This window comes from Henckelia pumila, chromosome 4 (assembly GCF_033568475.1).
Source record: "Henckelia pumila isolate YLH828 chromosome 4, ASM3356847v2, whole genome shotgun sequence".
Taxonomy (NCBI): domain Eukaryota; kingdom Viridiplantae; phylum Streptophyta; class Magnoliopsida; order Lamiales; family Gesneriaceae; genus Henckelia; species Henckelia pumila.
The window spans coordinates 18,452,825-18,470,714 of record NC_133123.1 but is presented as its reverse complement, the minus strand read 5'-3'; the positions used below and the strand labels follow the sequence as shown (position 1 = coordinate 18,470,714).

General features: G+C 39.4%; 2 protein-coding genes across 2 annotated transcripts; one reads left to right on the top strand and one right to left on the bottom strand.

The window, feature by feature from the left end:
- Positions 1-1,931: 1,931 nt before the first annotated feature.
- Positions 1,932-5,077, bottom strand: LOC140860600 (uncharacterized). Its single transcript, XM_073263601.1, has 6 exons — positions 4,981-5,077; positions 4,172-4,255; positions 3,349-4,055; positions 2,330-2,410; positions 2,045-2,237; positions 1,932-1,948 (listed from the first exon to the last, which is right to left on the bottom strand). The coding sequence occupies exons 1-6, from the start codon at positions 5,075-5,077 to the stop codon at positions 1,932-1,934; spliced, it is 1,179 nt and encodes a 392-aa protein (XP_073119702.1).
- A 4,705-nt stretch (positions 5,078-9,782) lies between these two features.
- Positions 9,783-10,196, top strand: LOC140860599 (uncharacterized). The gene is made up of 2 exons (XM_073263600.1): positions 9,783-9,970; positions 10,040-10,196. Exons 1-2 carry the CDS (start codon positions 9,783-9,785, stop codon positions 10,194-10,196), a joined length of 345 nt encoding a protein of 114 aa, XP_073119701.1.
- Positions 10,197-17,890: the final 7,694 nt, after the last annotated feature.

The following is a 17,890-nucleotide window of genomic DNA, read 5'->3' as shown; positions in this document are numbered from 1 at the left end:
GAAATCAATGAGAAGAACATTTTGGGTGATTGGCGTCATCTTGTTCCTATAAAATGAAGAAAGATAGGATGCGAGTAATTTGTTCTTTTAGAAGAATTCTTAGGGCTCAAAAAAATGTTAAGTGTTGAAGAAGGAAATTTCAGATAAGTTTTAAAAGATTTTTCCCAAATACGTGGCTATATGACGTAAGCAATGTTTCAAATTCAAAAAAATGTGGCCGATAATTATTAAGTCCAAACACGCAGTAAAAATAATAATATTTTAATGTGGTCTCGGGAACACAAAGCAACAAGTATCCTCTATAAATAGGACACTCGGATGAGAAGTTTGATTAAATTCTCATTTGCTAAACAGAGCTTCAGATAAGTTCACTATGAGTGCAAATCAATCTGTCGAAGAGTTTAAGGAGGAACTTCAAGAGTTCATCCTTAAATGGGTGATGAGGCTTTGGTTCAAGGTCGAGGAGATTCAGATGTATCATCAAGCTCTGTTTCCTCCACGCAAGCAAGAGGATGTATGGGAACTTGAAGACCGCAAAGACAAGTATCTAGAGTTGTTGGGGTCTGAGAAGGTTGAGGACATCCTCTCTGACAAGGGGTTGTCTTTTTTGATGTACAGAAAGGAAGAGCGAGTCCTCACTCATCTGATAAATGCAGATGAATACAAGGACAAATGCTTCGATCCACCGCTGTGAGAGTGGTTGATCAAGTGGCGTATTGAGACGGATGTAAGGAAGAGGGGAGTAGCCCTGAGAGGAGTCATGCTGATGAGTTTTAAAAGTGATTAAATTATGTAATAGAAGTGTAATATGAATCATGCACCTGTTTCAAGTTTCTGAAATGAAGTATTTTGCCTTACCTTCTGTTTTTGTGTATGTATGAAATTGTGTTGTGTAGATGAAAATAATATATGTGTGCACAAAATTTTGATGCAGATGAGACATGACTAATCAGAAAAGTTTAAGATCAAATATGTTCAGATAAATCAGATAAGATTAAGGCGCATGAAAGTTTCAAATAATCAGATGAAAGATTATCCTAGAAATTTGAACATATAATAATTTTATTGTATAGTCAAATAATAATGATGAGATTTGATATGTTCAAGACTAGATTTGATAGATAAATGCATATATGCAGAAAGCAAAAAAAATAGCAGTGATTGGACATGTTGTCTGTGAAATAGATTCGTGACTGATTCACTTCTTCCATAAAACATGAAATAGAATTAAAGTCAAAATAAAGCTGATATATTTTGAGAATCTCAAGGAGGATTGATGGAATCCATATGTGAGATATGCAGATCAAATTTAATTAGCCTCATTAAATAAGCAAACATTGATTGGACGTCTGTGAGGCTGAGGTATCTCATGACCTTTTATCTTCTTGATATATTCCTATAAAACATAGCTAAGTGAAAGAATTTAGTATACAAAAATAAGCAAGTATTATGACAAATATAAATGGTAATGAAATAATTCCATCTGATGAACAACAGTACGAGATCCGAAAGGAGAAATATAGAATAAGAGTGATTGAAAGAGGTATGAGAATGTGGAACTTCCTAGATGCTCTCCGTCGTCATCTGTCATTCAACGGGCCTCCATGTTCTCCTAAAATGCGTCACCGTTTTGCTGTAGGAATGCGACAATGTAAAAGGAAACTGAAAACAAATAGGAATCAAGATGTGTTAAAGACTTCTGGTGTCCTGCTCTTCATACTTCTTACAGAACAAGATGAGATGCAGAACATATGCTTTGAAGATGACGTCTGCAATGGTCAGGGTTCCCTAAGTGTGTGGATGATCAATTGGAGTCATGAAATGCGTAGAATAATAGCCACTTTCCCGTGTATCTTATAATACAGATCAATAAGTGAAATGCAATGAATTTATGCTTTTTATCTGTTCGTGTGCATGTGAACAAACATATATTAAGCAAATATTCCCCCTAGATATGTGCATAATTAATCAATATCAATTAAACCAAGAACATTTCGAAAATAAGAAAACTTAGCGTTGGGTAATGGCTTGGTGAAAATATCACCCATTTGCAGATCAGTTGATATATGTTCCAGACGAACATATTTCTTTTGAACATTATCTTGGATGAAATGGTGACGAATGTCAATATTCTTTGTTCTGGAATGTAGGACAAGGTTGTATGTGATAGCAATATCAATTGTATTGTCACAAAAAATTGGTGATTCAGATGAATCAACACCATAATCTCTGAGTTGCTGTTGAATCCAAAGTAATTGTGCACAACAAATTCCTTCGGCTAAGTATTTTGATTCAGCTGTAGATGTAGCAATAGATGTTTGTTTCTTACTGAACCAAGAGATAAGCTTGTCTCCAAGAAATTGACAAGTCCCACTTGTGCTTTTACGATCGATTCTGCAACCTGCATAATCTGCATTTGAGTATCCAATCAGATTAAAACTTGAGTCCTTTGGATACCACAATCCAACATTCTGATTCCCTTTAGATACATTAGAATCCTTTTGGAAGCAATAAAGTGAGATTGTTTTGGATCATATTGAAATCTTGCGCACAGACCGACTGAGAACATAATATCCGGTCTGCTTGCTGTCAGATAAAGTAAGGATCCTATTAGTCCCCTGACTAGAGTTTGATCTACTGAAGGTCCAGCTTCATCTTTGTTCAGTTTGATTAAAGCACTAATTGGAGTACTAGCGGCAGAACAATTATCCATTCCAAATTTCTTCAGAATTTCTTTTGTGTATTTGACCTAATTTATGAATATTCCTTTATCCATCTGTCTGACTTGTAATCCCAGGAAGAGTGTCAATTCTCCCATCATACTCATCTCGAATTTATCCTGCATCATCTTAGAAATTTTTTTGCATAATTTGGGGTTAGTTGACCCGAATATGATATCATCAACATATATTTGAACTAATAAAGTATGATCTCCTTTGATAAATTTAAAAAGAGTTTTATCTACAGAACCAATAATAAAACCATGATCACTCAGAAAAAGTGAAAGAGTATCATACCAAGCTCGTGGAGCTTGTTTCAACCCATAAAGAGCTTTATCCAGTTTGAACACATGATCTGGATAAGTTTGACTTTCAAATCCTTGGGGCTGTTCAACAAACACTTCTTCTTAAAGAAGACCATTGAGAAATGCGCTTTTAAAATTCATCTGAAATACTTTAAAATCCTTGAAGGCAGCATAAGCAAGAAATATTCTAATAGCTTCAAGTTTAGCTAAGGAGCAAAGGTTTCATCAAAGTCAATATCTTCTTATTGTCTGTAACCTTGTGCTACTAAGCGAGTCTTATTTCTTACTGCACTACCACTTTTATTGAGTTTATTTTTAAATACCAATCTAGTTCCTATTATAGATTTATCTGAGGATCTAGGAACTAAATGCCAGACATAATTTCTTTCAAATTGGTTCAGTTCATCTTTCATAGCTTCTATCCAATTAGTGTCGAGTAAAGCTTCTTCTACTTTCTTATGTTCTATCTGAGAAATAAAAGCAGCATGCATTAATTCATTTATCATCTGACCTTTGGTTCTCAAAGGTGCAGATGGATTACCTATTACCAAGTTTGGTGGATGAATTTTGGACCATCTGTAACTTGGGCCAAGTTTATCCGTGTTTCCTTGTTGATCTTGATCATCTTGATTTTCAATATGACCTGTGTTTATTGGAATCTCATTATCAATTGATGGTTCTTCTGGTCTCTGTTCTTCAACTTGATCTGGTTCACATTGAATTTCTCTATTCCGTCTGATCTGGATCTCTTCTTCATCATATGTATCAAGCTTAGAATCTTCTATTCTGTTACTAATATCATTTAAGCTTGGAGATTCATTAGTGACAGATGTTTCATCAAAAACAACGTGAACCGATTCTTCAACTGTTAGAGTTTTATTATTGAATACTCTATAAGCTTTACTAACAGATGAATATCCGAGAAACAAACCAGGATCTGATCTGACATCAAGGGCAGTCAGATGAGTCTTTCCATTGTTGTGAATGAAGCATTTACAACCAAATACCTTGAAGTATGATATTACTGGAACTTTACCATACCAGATCTCATAAAATGTTTTTTTTTGATTTTCTTATTAATCATTGATCTGTTCTGAGTATAACAAGCTGTTTTTACAGCTTCTGCCCAAAATTTTTGTGAAATACCTGAATCATCAATCATTGTTCTAGCAGCTTCTTTTATAGTTCTATTCCTCCTTTCTGCAACACCATTTTGTTTTGGCGTTTTAGCTGCAGAATAATCATGCTTGATTCTATAACTTTCCAGATAAGTAGACAGAGTTTTATTTGTAAACTCGGTTCCTCTGTCACTTCTAATTTTATCTATCGTTTGAGACTTCTCATTTTGAAGTCTTAAAAGAAGTTTAATCAATTGGGTGCCAGTTTGATCTTTGGATTTTAAAAATATCACCCAAGTAAATCTTGAAAAATCATCAACAATAACCAATGTGTACTTCATTCCCCCTAAGCTCATTACTGGTATAGGACCAAAAAGATCCATGTGCAATATGTCTAAGCTTTTGGAAGAAGATTTAAAACCTTTGTTTTTAAAATTTGATCTGATCTGTTTACCCAGTTGGCAAGCAGTGCAAACTTTATATTTTGAAAATTCGATTTTAGGCAGACCTATAACCAATTCATGTTTACTCAGATTGGCTAAAGCTTTGAAGTTCAAGTGATTTAGTCTCTTGTTCCATAACCAATTTTGGTTCATATTTGTTGCTACCAGACATATTGAGTTGAGTGGTTGATCCGACCAGTTTACTTTTTAGGTATTTCCATTTCTTTCTCCTGTTATAATAATTAGTCCAGATTGATCTTTTACTGCGCAAGTGTGCTTTTGGAATTATACACAATAGTCATAGTCACACAATTGACCAATACTAATCAGATTATATTTCAAATTTCTACAAGTAAAACATCTTTAATGCTAATATTTTCATGGACAAGCTTACCCTTACCCATGGTTGTACCTTTAGAGTTATCTGCAAAAGTAATCTTAGGTCCTGGTCCTGGTATGTATTCAGACAACATTCTTTTGTTTCCTGTCATATGCCTTGAGCATCCACTGCCCAAATACCAGACTGCTTGTTTAATAAGTTCACTCTTGTTTACCTGCAAAAATAAAGTAAAATAACTCTGGTCCCCATTCCTACTTGGGTCTACGCTGGATTAATCCCTTCGGAATCCATACTTGGATTATCCTTACAAACTAATGCAATCATGGGTGGCTCGCATGTTGATCAAGTGACTAAGGATCCCTTGGAAATGCCACGTGGACCAATTACAAGAGGTCAAGGCAAGAAATTCAAGGAAGCACTTCAATCATTGATGATAAATTCACAAGAGGGTGTTGGAGTATTTGATATTCAATTTGGAGGATGTTATAATCTTATTGAGGTTAAAAGAGGTCAAGAAAGTGAAGAAATTTAAGACCAAGTTCGAAGCTGCGGCGCACCCGCATCTATATATCAGCGCGCCTGCACCTTGTTCTACGAAATAGATGCGCGTCCGCGCCTTGAAGACCGCGCGCCCGCGCGTATGAGTGCTGATTTGCAAATATTTTGCGAGGCTTCAGCGCGCTCGTGCCTTGCCTGCGCAACCCATGCACGCCCGCGCTACTGACTTTTATACACACCAAAGGTGTTTGTGTGTGCGCGAAATATTAAGCTTATTTTTGATATTTTATGCTATTTTTGAGTCTTTTATTCCTACTAGGATATTTTTAGGAGATATTATTATATCTTTACATATATTTTGCGATATCTTTTATTTATTTGTAGTTGTATTATAAATACAACAAACATTCATTATTGAATAGAATTAAGAATTCATATTTTGATATTAATCAATTAAAATTCTCTCTAGAATTTTATCAAGCTTTTTTGCTAACCCAAAAATAAAACTTATCAAAGTTTTCAACTTTGTGGCGTTTTTCGATTGTTCTTCTTCGAGGATTGTCAGAAACAAGTTTTTTGAAGGTTCAGTTAAGAATAATTGTTTTCGTTCGTGATTATTTGTTGCTTGTTTCAAGTAAACTAGAGGTGAATAATCCACAGTTTTACTTGTTTCAAGATTGGGAAATTTATTTGATTTTTTTTTGTTTATTGGATTGAGGGTATGATTCGTTTATAATCGTGTTTGTCTTCCATACAACGAGAATTCATATCAGTTGGTATCAGAGCTAAGGTTTTAAATCAAGTAAGTATCTTATCTTCATCTATACCGTTCTTCGTGTTATTCGTGTTCTTCGTTCTTCATCTTTCGTTCTTCATCTACGTCTATTATTTTTCAAATTTCTAAGTCGTTTCTGTGTCAATCTTGTCGCCCAAGTTTTCATGTCTTGTGCTACAAGTTATCTCGAAAAATAAAAAAATTCAAAAAAATTCAAAAAAAAAAAAAAGTGAAAAGTCGATCAAAAAAATAGAAAGACCAAAAGCTTCAAAAAAATATATATAGAAGAAGCAAGATAGCTTGTGGTCAATTATTTTGTTATTGTTCATCCTTGAGTGCAAGTCAATTATTCGAGTGTCCATAAAATTCTTCTTCTTGTTCTTGTCAATCTTTGAGAGTCAATCTTCAAGTATCTACAAGTTGTGAACTTGAGAGTTTGATTCACTTCCACACAAAGTAAAAAGCCTTCTACACAAATTTTGAGTGAAAAAAAGAGAGTGATTGAGTGAATTCCTTTGGAGTGACTTGTGGGATTTCGGGTGAGGAATTTTATTACTAACATTTTCTTCCAGGTACAATGATTTCTTCTAGACAAAATTTTATCAAGGTCAAATAGATGAATTGACCAAGATGATGATTGCGGATTTGGGACCAATACATGAGAAGTTGGATAAGCTTTAAATTATTGGGGGTGGTAAGAGTAAAACTAAAATATTTGAAGAAGAGGATGATGGTGGTGAGGATGAAGAGAGTTTGGGTGAAAATTGGGGTAGAAATAGGAAGGATAATGAGAGTGAAATAAATAGAAGGGGAGCGGTGAGAGGAAGATACATTGAAGGGGGTCGAGAGGATGTAAAGTGGGATTAAAATGAAAATTTCTTCATTCCATTGGAAATATGATCCGGAGGCTTATTTTGAGTGGGAGATGAGAGTGGAGTCCATATTTGACTGCCACAACTACAGTGATTCAAAAAAAAATAAAATTGGCGGTTGTTGAGTTTGTGGATTATGCTCTTATTTGGTGGGATCATCTTGTATGTCTAGAAGGAGGAATCGAGAGCATCCTATTGAGACATGAGATGAGATGAAGCAAATATTGCGGAAGAGATTTGTGCCGAATTACTACTATCGTGACATTTTTAGGCGTCTACAAAATTTAAAGCAAGCTTCGAAGAGTGTTGAGAATTACTTCAAGGAGTTGGAGGTCACAATGATTCGAGCTAACATTGAGGAGGATCGTGAAGCAACTATGGCTCGTTTCTTATGTGCTTTGAATAGGGAGATTCAAGATCAAGTGGAGCTTAGACATTGCATGGATCTTGAGGAGATGGTGCAAATTGCCATGAAAGTGGAACAACAACTCAAAAGAAGAGGCATGGGTCGAAACACTACTGTTGGAGGTTCTTCTACTCCTTGGCGTTCAAACGTTGGTAAACGAGAGGATGTCAAGCCGGTAGCCAAACCAAAAATCGACACTAAGCAAGAGACACCAAAGCAAGGAGCGCAAGGTAAATATGAAACTCCTATTAATCGTTCTAGAGATATCAAATGCTTTAGATGTCAAGGTATTGATCATATTGCTAGTCAGTGTCCAAATAAAAAAATTATGATTATGAATGCTTGTGGTGAGTTAGAGTCGGAGAGTGAGGAGGAGAATTATGATGATATGCCTGCGTTGGAGGATCCTGATGATGAGGGATGTGATGCAGTTGTTGGAGAGTTGTTGGTGTCTAGAAGAGTGTTGAATGTGTAACAAAAGGAGGAGGAAGAAAATCAAAGAGAAAATTTGTTTCATACTAGGTGTTTTGTGAAAAACAAAGTATGTAGTGTCATCATTGATGGGGAGGGAGTTGTACTAATGTGGCGAGTAGTGAGATTGTTGAAAAGTTGAGTTTGTCTACTTTAAAGCATCCTCAACCATATAGATTGCAGTGGTTTAATGATAGTTCGGAGGTGAGAGTGAATAAGCAAGTTTTGGTGCCTTTTTCAATTGGGAAGTATGAGGATGAAGTGTTGTGTGATGTGGTGCCTATGCAAGCTTGTCATGTTTTGTTGGGTAGACCATGACAATATGATAGGAGAGTGACGCATGATGGTTTCAAAAATAAATATTCCTTTGTAATGAAAAAAGAATCTATTTTATTGTTGCTTATGACTCCAAAGCAAGTGTTGGAAGATCATTTGAGAAAGAAAAATAAAGAAGAGGCCGAAAAAAAAGAGTGAACAAAAAAGTGAGGTGACCTTAGAAAAAAAAATGAAAAAAAAAGATGAAAAAAAATTGAGAAAAAAGAGGCCGATAAAAAAATATATATGACCCAAAAGAGTGAGTTGCGAGAGATTTTACATGTGCATACTCCACTTTTGTTGATTTTCTATAAGAAAATTCTCCTTAACACAAGTGATATAGCCGGAAATCTTCCGAGCATTGTTGTTTCTCTCTTGCAGGAATTTGAAGATTTATTTCCGGAGGATCTACCTCAAGGATTACCACCTTTGAGGGGAATTGAGCATCAAATTGATCTTGTGCTCGAAAGTGCATTGCCGAATCATCCAGCTTATAGGAGTAATCCGGAGGAGACTAAAGAGCTACAAAGGCAGGTAAGTGAACTTTTAGACAAAGGTTTTGTGCGTGAATCCATGTCTCCTGGTGATGTGCCTGTTTTATTAGTTCCTAATAAAGACGATTCATAGAGAATGTGTGTGGATTGTAGAGTCATTAACAACATTACCATCAAGTATAGGCATCCTATTCCTAGACTAGATGATATGTTGGATGAGTTTTATGGTTCTAGTATTTTTAGTAAAATTGATCTTAAAAGTGGTTATCACCAAATTCGAATGAGAGAAGGTGATGAGTGGAAAACGGCTTTCAAAACTAAGTATGGGTTGTATTAGTGGTTCGTTATGCCTTTTGGGTTAACAAATGCACCTAGTACTTTTATGAGGTTGATGAATCATGTTTTGCGTGCTTATATTGGAAATTTTGTTATGGTTTATTTTGATGATATTTTAGTGTATAGTAAGAATTTGAATGAGCGTATTGAACATTTGATAATTGTGCTAATCATACTAAAAGCTGAACACTTGTATGCTAACTTGAAAAAGTGCGTGTTTTGAACAAAAGAACTTATGTTTCTTGGATTTGTTGTGAGTGCTCAAGGTTTCAAAGTTGATAAGGACAAGGTAAGTGCAATTCGAGATTGGCCAACGCCTACTTCTATTGGTCTAGTTCAAAGTTTTCATGGTCTTGAAAGTTTCTATAGGATATTTGTAAAAGATTTTAGCACTTTGGCGGCTCCTATGACTGCGGTGATCAAGAAGAAAGTTTTATTCCATTTGGGCGAGGAGCAAGATAAGTCCTTTAATATTATTAAAAAAAATTAATTAATGCTCATTTACTTGTATTGCCTGATTTTATTAATACTTTTGAAATTGAATGTGATGCATCAGGCGTAGGAATTGGAGGTGTCTTGATGCAAGGAGGACGACCAATTGCATATTTCAGCGAGAAACTTAGTGATGCGTCTCTGAATTATCCTACCTAAGACAAGGAATTTTATGCCTTGGTTAGAGTGCTTGAAACATGGCAGCATTACTTGAGGCAAAGGAATTTGTGATTCATATGGATCATGAGTTTTTGAAGCATCTCAAAGGACAACAAAATCTGAACAAGAGGCATGCCAAGTGGGTAGAGTTTGTGGAAACTTTTCCCTACGTTATCAAGTACAAGAAAAGGAAGGAAAACGTGGTAACAGATGCTCTATCACGAAGGTATGTGCTTTTATCTACTCTAAATTATAAGTTTTTAGGATTTGAGTATGTGAAAGATTTTTTTGCTAGTGATCTTGATTTTGGTGAGATTTATACGTCATGTTTGCAAGGTCCGAAAGATAAATTTTTCGTGCATGATGGTTATTTGTTTAAGGAAGATAAGTTATGTGTGCCTAAATCATCTATTCGTGAATTGCTTGTTAGGGAATCACATGGGGTGATTTGATGTGACATTTTGGTGTGGCTAAAATTTATGACGCTTTGCATGAACATTTTTATTGGCCACATATGAAGCATGATGTTGAGAATATTTGTGAGAGGTGTGTGACTTGTAAGAAGGCTAAGTCTAAAACACAACCACATGGATTGTATACTCCACTTCCTGTTTCTAATGAACCATGAGTAGATATTTCTATTGATTTTGTTTTAGGACTACCAAGGTCTAAGAAGGGGAGGGACTCTATTTTTGTTGTGATTGATAGATTTTTTAAAATGACTCATTTTATTGCGTGTCATAAATCTGATGATGCTTCTCATGTTGCGAATTTGTTCTTTAATGAAATTGGGAGATTGCACGGCATGCCTAGGAGTATTGTAGTGACCCTTATCGAGATCACCTACTAAACAGAACTTAGACATGCAATTAACTTAATCAAAACAATAATCAGAATTAAACTGCGGAAACTAAAAACATTATACAATCCCAAGAAAATGAATCTGTAAATACCCAAATATTATACAACCAGATCGAACAGTGTATAAACCCAATACAACAGAATAAAAACCTAGACGAAACTCCAGCTGGCCAAACACTGCCTAGCCCCTCTTGCATCCACCTGCCTCGTCCAATCGCAAACCTGCCCCAAGGAAAATAGGGTATCCAAAAAAACAGAGTACGAGACGTGAGCATAAAACGCTCAGCACGAGAGTATGAATATACATGCATGCAAGTGAACTCCCTAAAACTCAAGGTCAAGGATCATATACAAAGATAGACCGGACCCTGGTATGTAGCACGCTGTGCCGTCGCTTCAGGAGGTGGCTCACATAACGAAATACCAGTGGATATGCGGGACCCAAATCGATGGAAGTCCATCCACTAACAGGATAGGGTAAACCCTACTAACAGACATCTCAATAGAGATAGCTCAAGATGTAAATGTATGCAGCATAAAATCATGGCATATAAATCATGCAGTCACATAATACATGCATACTCAGTCAGGATATCTCGAACAGTACTTTCGTACCTCAAATACTAGGCGCGCTCTACCAGCTCTAGGTCTACGCCTATAATCCGCACTACACTGCCAAATGATACTAATATCATTAAAGTGCTCTAAAAGCCTTAACTAGGCTATTGCATACTCCTAAATATTTTTAGGAAGCAAAAGCTATACCTTCGTTCGTTGTTAGCCCTTTGCTGTCGATTGCCTCAAAACTAGGCCACAGCTCCGCTATGACGCCTGGATCGCTAGGCCACTTCCGGATTCCCAATGGGACGCCTTTAATTCCCTAGATCTGAGTTAGAAGGCTAAGGAATCGAGAGAGAAGAGGTGAAAGGTGTGCTCAAATGAGAACCTCGGCACCCCTATTTATAGACAACGAACGTTGCGTCCGTTCCTTCATCGTTGCATCCGTTCTGTCTGACGAACGTTGCGTCCGTTCACCATCGTCGCTTCCGATGGTGCCAATGTCACATCAAGTACGTAAGTAGTGACGCATTTTTGATGGAACGAACGTTGCATCCGTTCTTAGAACGTTGCTTCCGTTCTTCCTGACCCTCCGAACCATTACTGATCATTTTGGGTCTAATACCGGGCTCCGTTAATCCATTAGAAGTCTTCTTAATCCAGTTTATCGGTTTAATTAGCAATTACTTACTAAAACTTGGTACGGGCTACTACATTCTCCCCCACTTAAGATATTTCGTCCTCGAAATCAGATCTTAAGTACCGAATGTAAAACAAGGTACAGAAACATTCTCTTATTCAAATTGCAAATTTTACAAAGTTTACAACTGAATACAATTCGAAAATGAAATCAAAATAACTCAGGATGTTCTGTGCGCATCCTGCTTTCGAGCTCCCAAGTGGCTTCTTCAGTGCCTCGGCGCTGCCACTGAACTAATACCAGGGGAATGACTTTATTCCGTAAGACCTTATCCTTATGATCTAGGATAGAAATAGGTTTCTCAACATAGGTCAAATTCTTATCCACTGAACCTCAGACCGCTGTAGAATATGAGACGGATCTGCCACATACCGTTGCAACAGAGATACGTGGAACACGTTGTGAATACTTGACAGATACGATGGCAAGGCTAGCCAGTAAGCCAAATCGCCAATGCTCTCCAAGATCTCAAACGGACCGATAAACCTGGGAGACAACTTTCCCTTAAGGCCAAATCTGAGAATCCTGCGGAAAGGTGACACTCTCAGAAACACTTTCTCCCCAACATCAAACTGTAGAGGCCTACGCTTAGTGTTAGCATAGCTGGCCTGACGATCCTGTGCAGTCTTAATCCGTTTCTTGATCTGATCAACAACATCTACTGCCTGCTGGATAAACTCCGGTCCCTCAGCCTGCCTCTCCCCCAATTCTTCCCAGAAGAGTGGAGTACGAAAACTTTGCCCATACAACGCCTCAAAAGGTGCCATCCCAATGCTAGTATGATAGCTGTTGTTGTACGCGAACTCAATCAATGACAAATGATCCTGCCAGGCTGTACCAAAGTCCATAGTGCAAGTTCGAAGCATATCCTCCAAAGTACGGATGGTGCGTTCTAACTGACTATCTGTTTCCGGATGATAGGCAGTACTCAAGCTGAGAGTAGTGCCCATCGCACGCTGAACACTCCCCCAGAACCTAGAAGTGAACCTGGGGTCTCGATCACTGACAATGCTCACAGGCACTCCATGAAGTCGAACGATCTCTTGAACATACAAACGGGCCATACGATCCATGGTGTACTCTCGGCTATAGGCAATAAAATGCGCTGACTTGGTGAGTCGGTCCACCACAACCCAGATAGCATCACAATTCCTCGAGGACATCGGCAAATGGGTCACAAAATCCATCGTGATAAACTCCCATTTCCACTTCGGAATAGACAGACTGTGAAGCAAACCTCCAGGTCGTCGGTGCTCTGCCTTGACCTGCTGACACACCAAACATCTCGAAACATACTGATACACGTTGTGTTTCATCCCTTTCCACCAAAACCGAGTACGTAGATCCTTTTACATCTTTTTGCTTCCCGGATGAATACTCAACTTGGTGCGATGTGCCTGAGACAAGATCTCCTCTCACAACTCTTCATCCTGCGGAATCACAATTCTACCAAACAAACACAGAAAACCATCTGACTGATAGTGAAATCCAGACGTACTACCCTCGTTGGCTAGACGAGCCAAATGCTGGGTCTTTGAATCCGACATCTGAGTATCTCGAATTCAGGAATACAAAGCTGGCTCGGATAATATCGCAAACATCTGGATACTCTGCATACCTTTCTTGTGCTTGAAGGTAAACCCTGAAGAACAACAATCACTGATCGCACTAGACATCAAACAAGTCTGAATTGCGGACAGTCGCACCTTGCGACTCAAGGCATCACCAGTGAGATTAGCAGCTCCCGGATGGTACTTAATATCACAATCATAGTCCTTAAGCAAGTCCATCCAACGTCTCTGCCTCATGTTCAACTCCGCCTGAGTGAACAAATACTTGAGACTCTTGTGGTCGGTGAAGATCTCAAATTTCTCGCCATACAGATAATGACGTCATATCTTCAAAGAAAAAACAATAGCTGCCAACTCCAAATCATGAACTGGATAGTTGTCCTCGTGCAACTTTAACTGTCTAGAAGCGTATGCTATCACATGCCCATTTTGAGTCAAGAAACAACCTAACCCCTGAAGAAAAGCATCTGTGTAAACCACATACCCTCCAGATCCTGACGGTAATGCCAACACCGGCGCAGAAGTCAACCGCCGTCGAAGCTCACAAAAATTCTCCTCGCACTCGGAGGACCACTCGAAATCAACACATTTGCGGGTAAGCTGCGTCAATGGTCGAGCTAGCTGAGAGAAGTTTAGAATGAAACAACGATAATAACCTGCTAGACCCAGAAAACTACGGATCTCAGCGACCGTCGTTGGACGCGACCAATTAAGCACAGCTTCAATATTGCTCGAATCAACAGAAATCCCATCCCTGGATATGATATGGACAAGAAAAACCACTCGATCCATCCAGAACTCACACTTGCTCAGTTTGGCGTACAACTGCTAATCCCGAAGAGTCTGCAGTACCAGTTGCAGGTGAGAAACATGCTCTTCTGTATTACGCGAATACACCAAGATGTCGTCAATGAAAACCACGACAAACTTGTCTAAATACTCCCTGAAGACACGGTTCATCAGATCCATAAATATAGCCGGCGCATTAGTCAATCCAAATGGCATCACTAGAAACTCGTAATGCCCATAGCGAGTACGGAATACAGTCTTGGATATATCCTAATCTCGGACTCTCAACTGATGATACAAAGATCTCAAGTCAATCTTGGAGTAAACCTAAGTGCCCTGCAGCTGATCAAACAAGTCATCAATACGAGGCAAAGGATACTTGTTCTTCACAGTAACTCGGTTCAGCTGCCTATAGTCAATGCACAACCGCATAGACCCATCCTTCTTCTTCACAAAAAGAACAGGAGCTCACCAAGGAAATACACTAGGACGAATGTACCCCTTGTCCAACAGATCCTATAACTGATTCTTCAACTCGCGCATCTCTGACGGAGCCAGACGATACGGTGCTCGAGAAATAGGATAAGTACCAGGCATCAACTCTATGCCAAACTCAACTTCCCTAACATGAGGAAAACCCGGAATCTCATCTGGAAATACATCTGGAAATTCATCCACAACAAGAATGCTCTCTATCCCAATGCTCTCAGCGGACAAATCAACTGCATAGATAAGGTAGCCTTCCCCGCCAGACTCTAGAGCTCGACATGCTCTCAAAGCTGATACTAAAGGCATCGGGGGTCGTGCTCCCTCACCATAGAAAAACCAGCTATCGCTCTAATCCGGATGAAAGCGTACTAATCTCTGATAGCAGTCCATTGAAGCTCGATAGGTAGTCAGCATGTCTATCCCTAGAATACAATCGAAGTCATCCATCGCAAGAACCATGAGATTCGCTATCAAAATGTTCCCTTCGAACTCTAAAGGGCAACCCATCACTAGACGCTTAGCCAAAGCAGATTGACCCGTCGGAGTAGAAACAGAAACTACTACGTCTAGTGCAATGCATGGTAACTTATGCCTTTTAACAAAACGTGCAAAAATGAAGGAATGAGATGCACCAGTGTCAATAAGTACGATAGCAGGTATATCATAAAGTAGAAATGTACCTGCGATGACCTTCTCATTCTCCTCCACAGCCTGATCATGCCTCAAGGAAAACACCTAGCCAGAAGCCCGCGGTCTCAAATGAGAACTCCCAGCAGGCTGACCCTGCGACCTCTGCTGAACGGTAGCCTAAGAACCAGATCCTGAACCAAAACCGCCTCCCCCAGACTGTGGACAATCCCTCCGAAGATGACCAACCTCTCCACATCGAAAACAAGCTCCAGAAGTTTTGCGGCATCGGTTGGTCGGATGGTTCTTCCCACAATGATCGCAATTGTCCTTCTTCCCAAAACGAACAACACCAGCAGAACCAGAGGAAGAAGAAGTAGATCCGGACTTCTTGAAAGTCTGAGCACGGGGACCCAAAGAACTCGCAGGCCTAGACTGAGAGAAAGACATGTTCCGCCGAATGCTATCCTCCGCCTGGTGACAACGGCTCACCAAACCCTCGTAGGTTATGTCATCGCCAACCGCCACACGGTCATGGATCTCAGGGTTAAGGCACTGAAGGAACAGATTATACTTCATCTCAGAGCTGTCGGCAATCTCAGGGCTATAAGACAACATATCAAAGAACTTCTGCTGATACTCGTCAATAGACATGGCTCCCTGTTGCAGACTCAGTAGCTCTCCCGCCTTCGACTGTTGGAGTGCAGGAGGAAAATACAGCTTCTGAAAATCTGTGCGGAACTCAGCCCAGGTGGCCACTCCTCTCGCCGTAACAAAGGGTGCAGAAGTAAACCTACACCACCTACGGGCTCGCCCATCCAGAAAGTAACCCAGTGTCTCCATCTTCTGTTCCTCAGTGCAGTGGAAAGTCTGGAAAGTCGTCTCCATGCGGTCTAACCAGTTATCCGCATCCTCTGGAGACTCGCCTCCAACCAAGGGCTTAGGACCCATCTTAAAGAACTGACGCACACTGAAACGATCCTCATCACGTCGACAATGATGATGCTCCCGACGACGCTCATGGTCATCGTCTCCCCAACGTCCACCTCCACTACCATAGCTACTCTGATCATTGTAGTTCGCCATCTACAAAAGTACCTCACGGTTATCTTATGCAGAATCTAAATTCCCAAGAATACTATTCATGCTCTGATACCATATATGTAGTGACCCTTACCGAGATCACCTACTAAACAGAACTTAGGCATGCAATTAACTTAATCAAAACAGTAATCAGAATTAAACTGCGGAAACTAAAAACATTATACAATCCCAAGGAAATGAATCTGTAAATACCCAAATATTATACAACCAGATCGAACAGTGCATAAACCCAATACAACAGAATAAAAACCTAGATGAAGCTCCAGCTGGCCAAACACTGCCTAGCCCCTCTTGGATCCACCTGCCTCGTCAAATCGCAAACCTGCCCCAAGGAAAATAGGGTATCCAGAAACATAGAGTACGAGACATGAGCATAAAACGCTCAGCACGAGAGTATAAGTATACATTCATGCAAGTGAACTCCCTAAAACTCGAGGTCAAGGATAAGATAACAAAGACAGACCGGGCCCTGGTATGTAGCACACTGTGCCGTCGCTTCAGGAGGTGGCTCACATACCAAAATACCAATGGATACGCGAGACCCAAATCGATGGAAGTTCATCCACTAACAGGATAGGGTAAACCCTACTAACAGACATCTCAATAGAGATAGCACAAGATGTAAATTTATACAGCATAAAATCATGGCATATAAATCATGCAGTCACATAATACATGCATACTTAGTCAGGATATCTCGAACAGTACTTTCGTACCTCAAATACGAGGCACGCTCTACCAGCTCTAGGTCTAAGCCTATAATCCGCACTACACTGCCAAATGATACTAATATCATTAAAGTGCTCTAAAAGCCTTAACTAGGCTATTGCATACTCCTAAATATTTTTAGGAAGCAAAAGCTATACCTTCGTCCTTCGTTAGCCATTTGATGTCGATTGCCTCAAAACTAGGCCACAGCTCCGCTACGACGCCTGGATCGCTAGGACACTTCCGGATTCCCAATGGGACGCCTAGATTTCCCTAGATCTGAGTTAGAAGGCTAAGGAATCGAGAGAGAAGAGGTGAAAGGTGTGCTCAAATATGAGCCTCGGAACCCCTATTTATAGACAACGAACGTTGCGTCCGTTCCTCCATCGTTGCGTCCATTCTGCCTGACAAACGTTGCGTCCGTTCACCATCATCGCTTCCGATGGTGCCAATGTCACATCAAGTACGTAAGCAGTGACGCATTTTTGATAGCACGAACGTTGCATCCGTTCCTAGAACATTGCTTCCATTCTGCCTGACCCTTAGGACCATTTCTGATCATTCTGGGTCTAATCCCGGGCTCCGTTAATCCATTAGAAGTCTTCTTAATCCAGTTTATCGATTTAATTAGCAATTACTTACTAAAATTGGGTACGAGCTACTACATGTATTGTGTCTGATAGAGATACTCGTTTCTTGAGTTACTTTTGGAAAACGTTATGGTGCAAACTTGGTACTA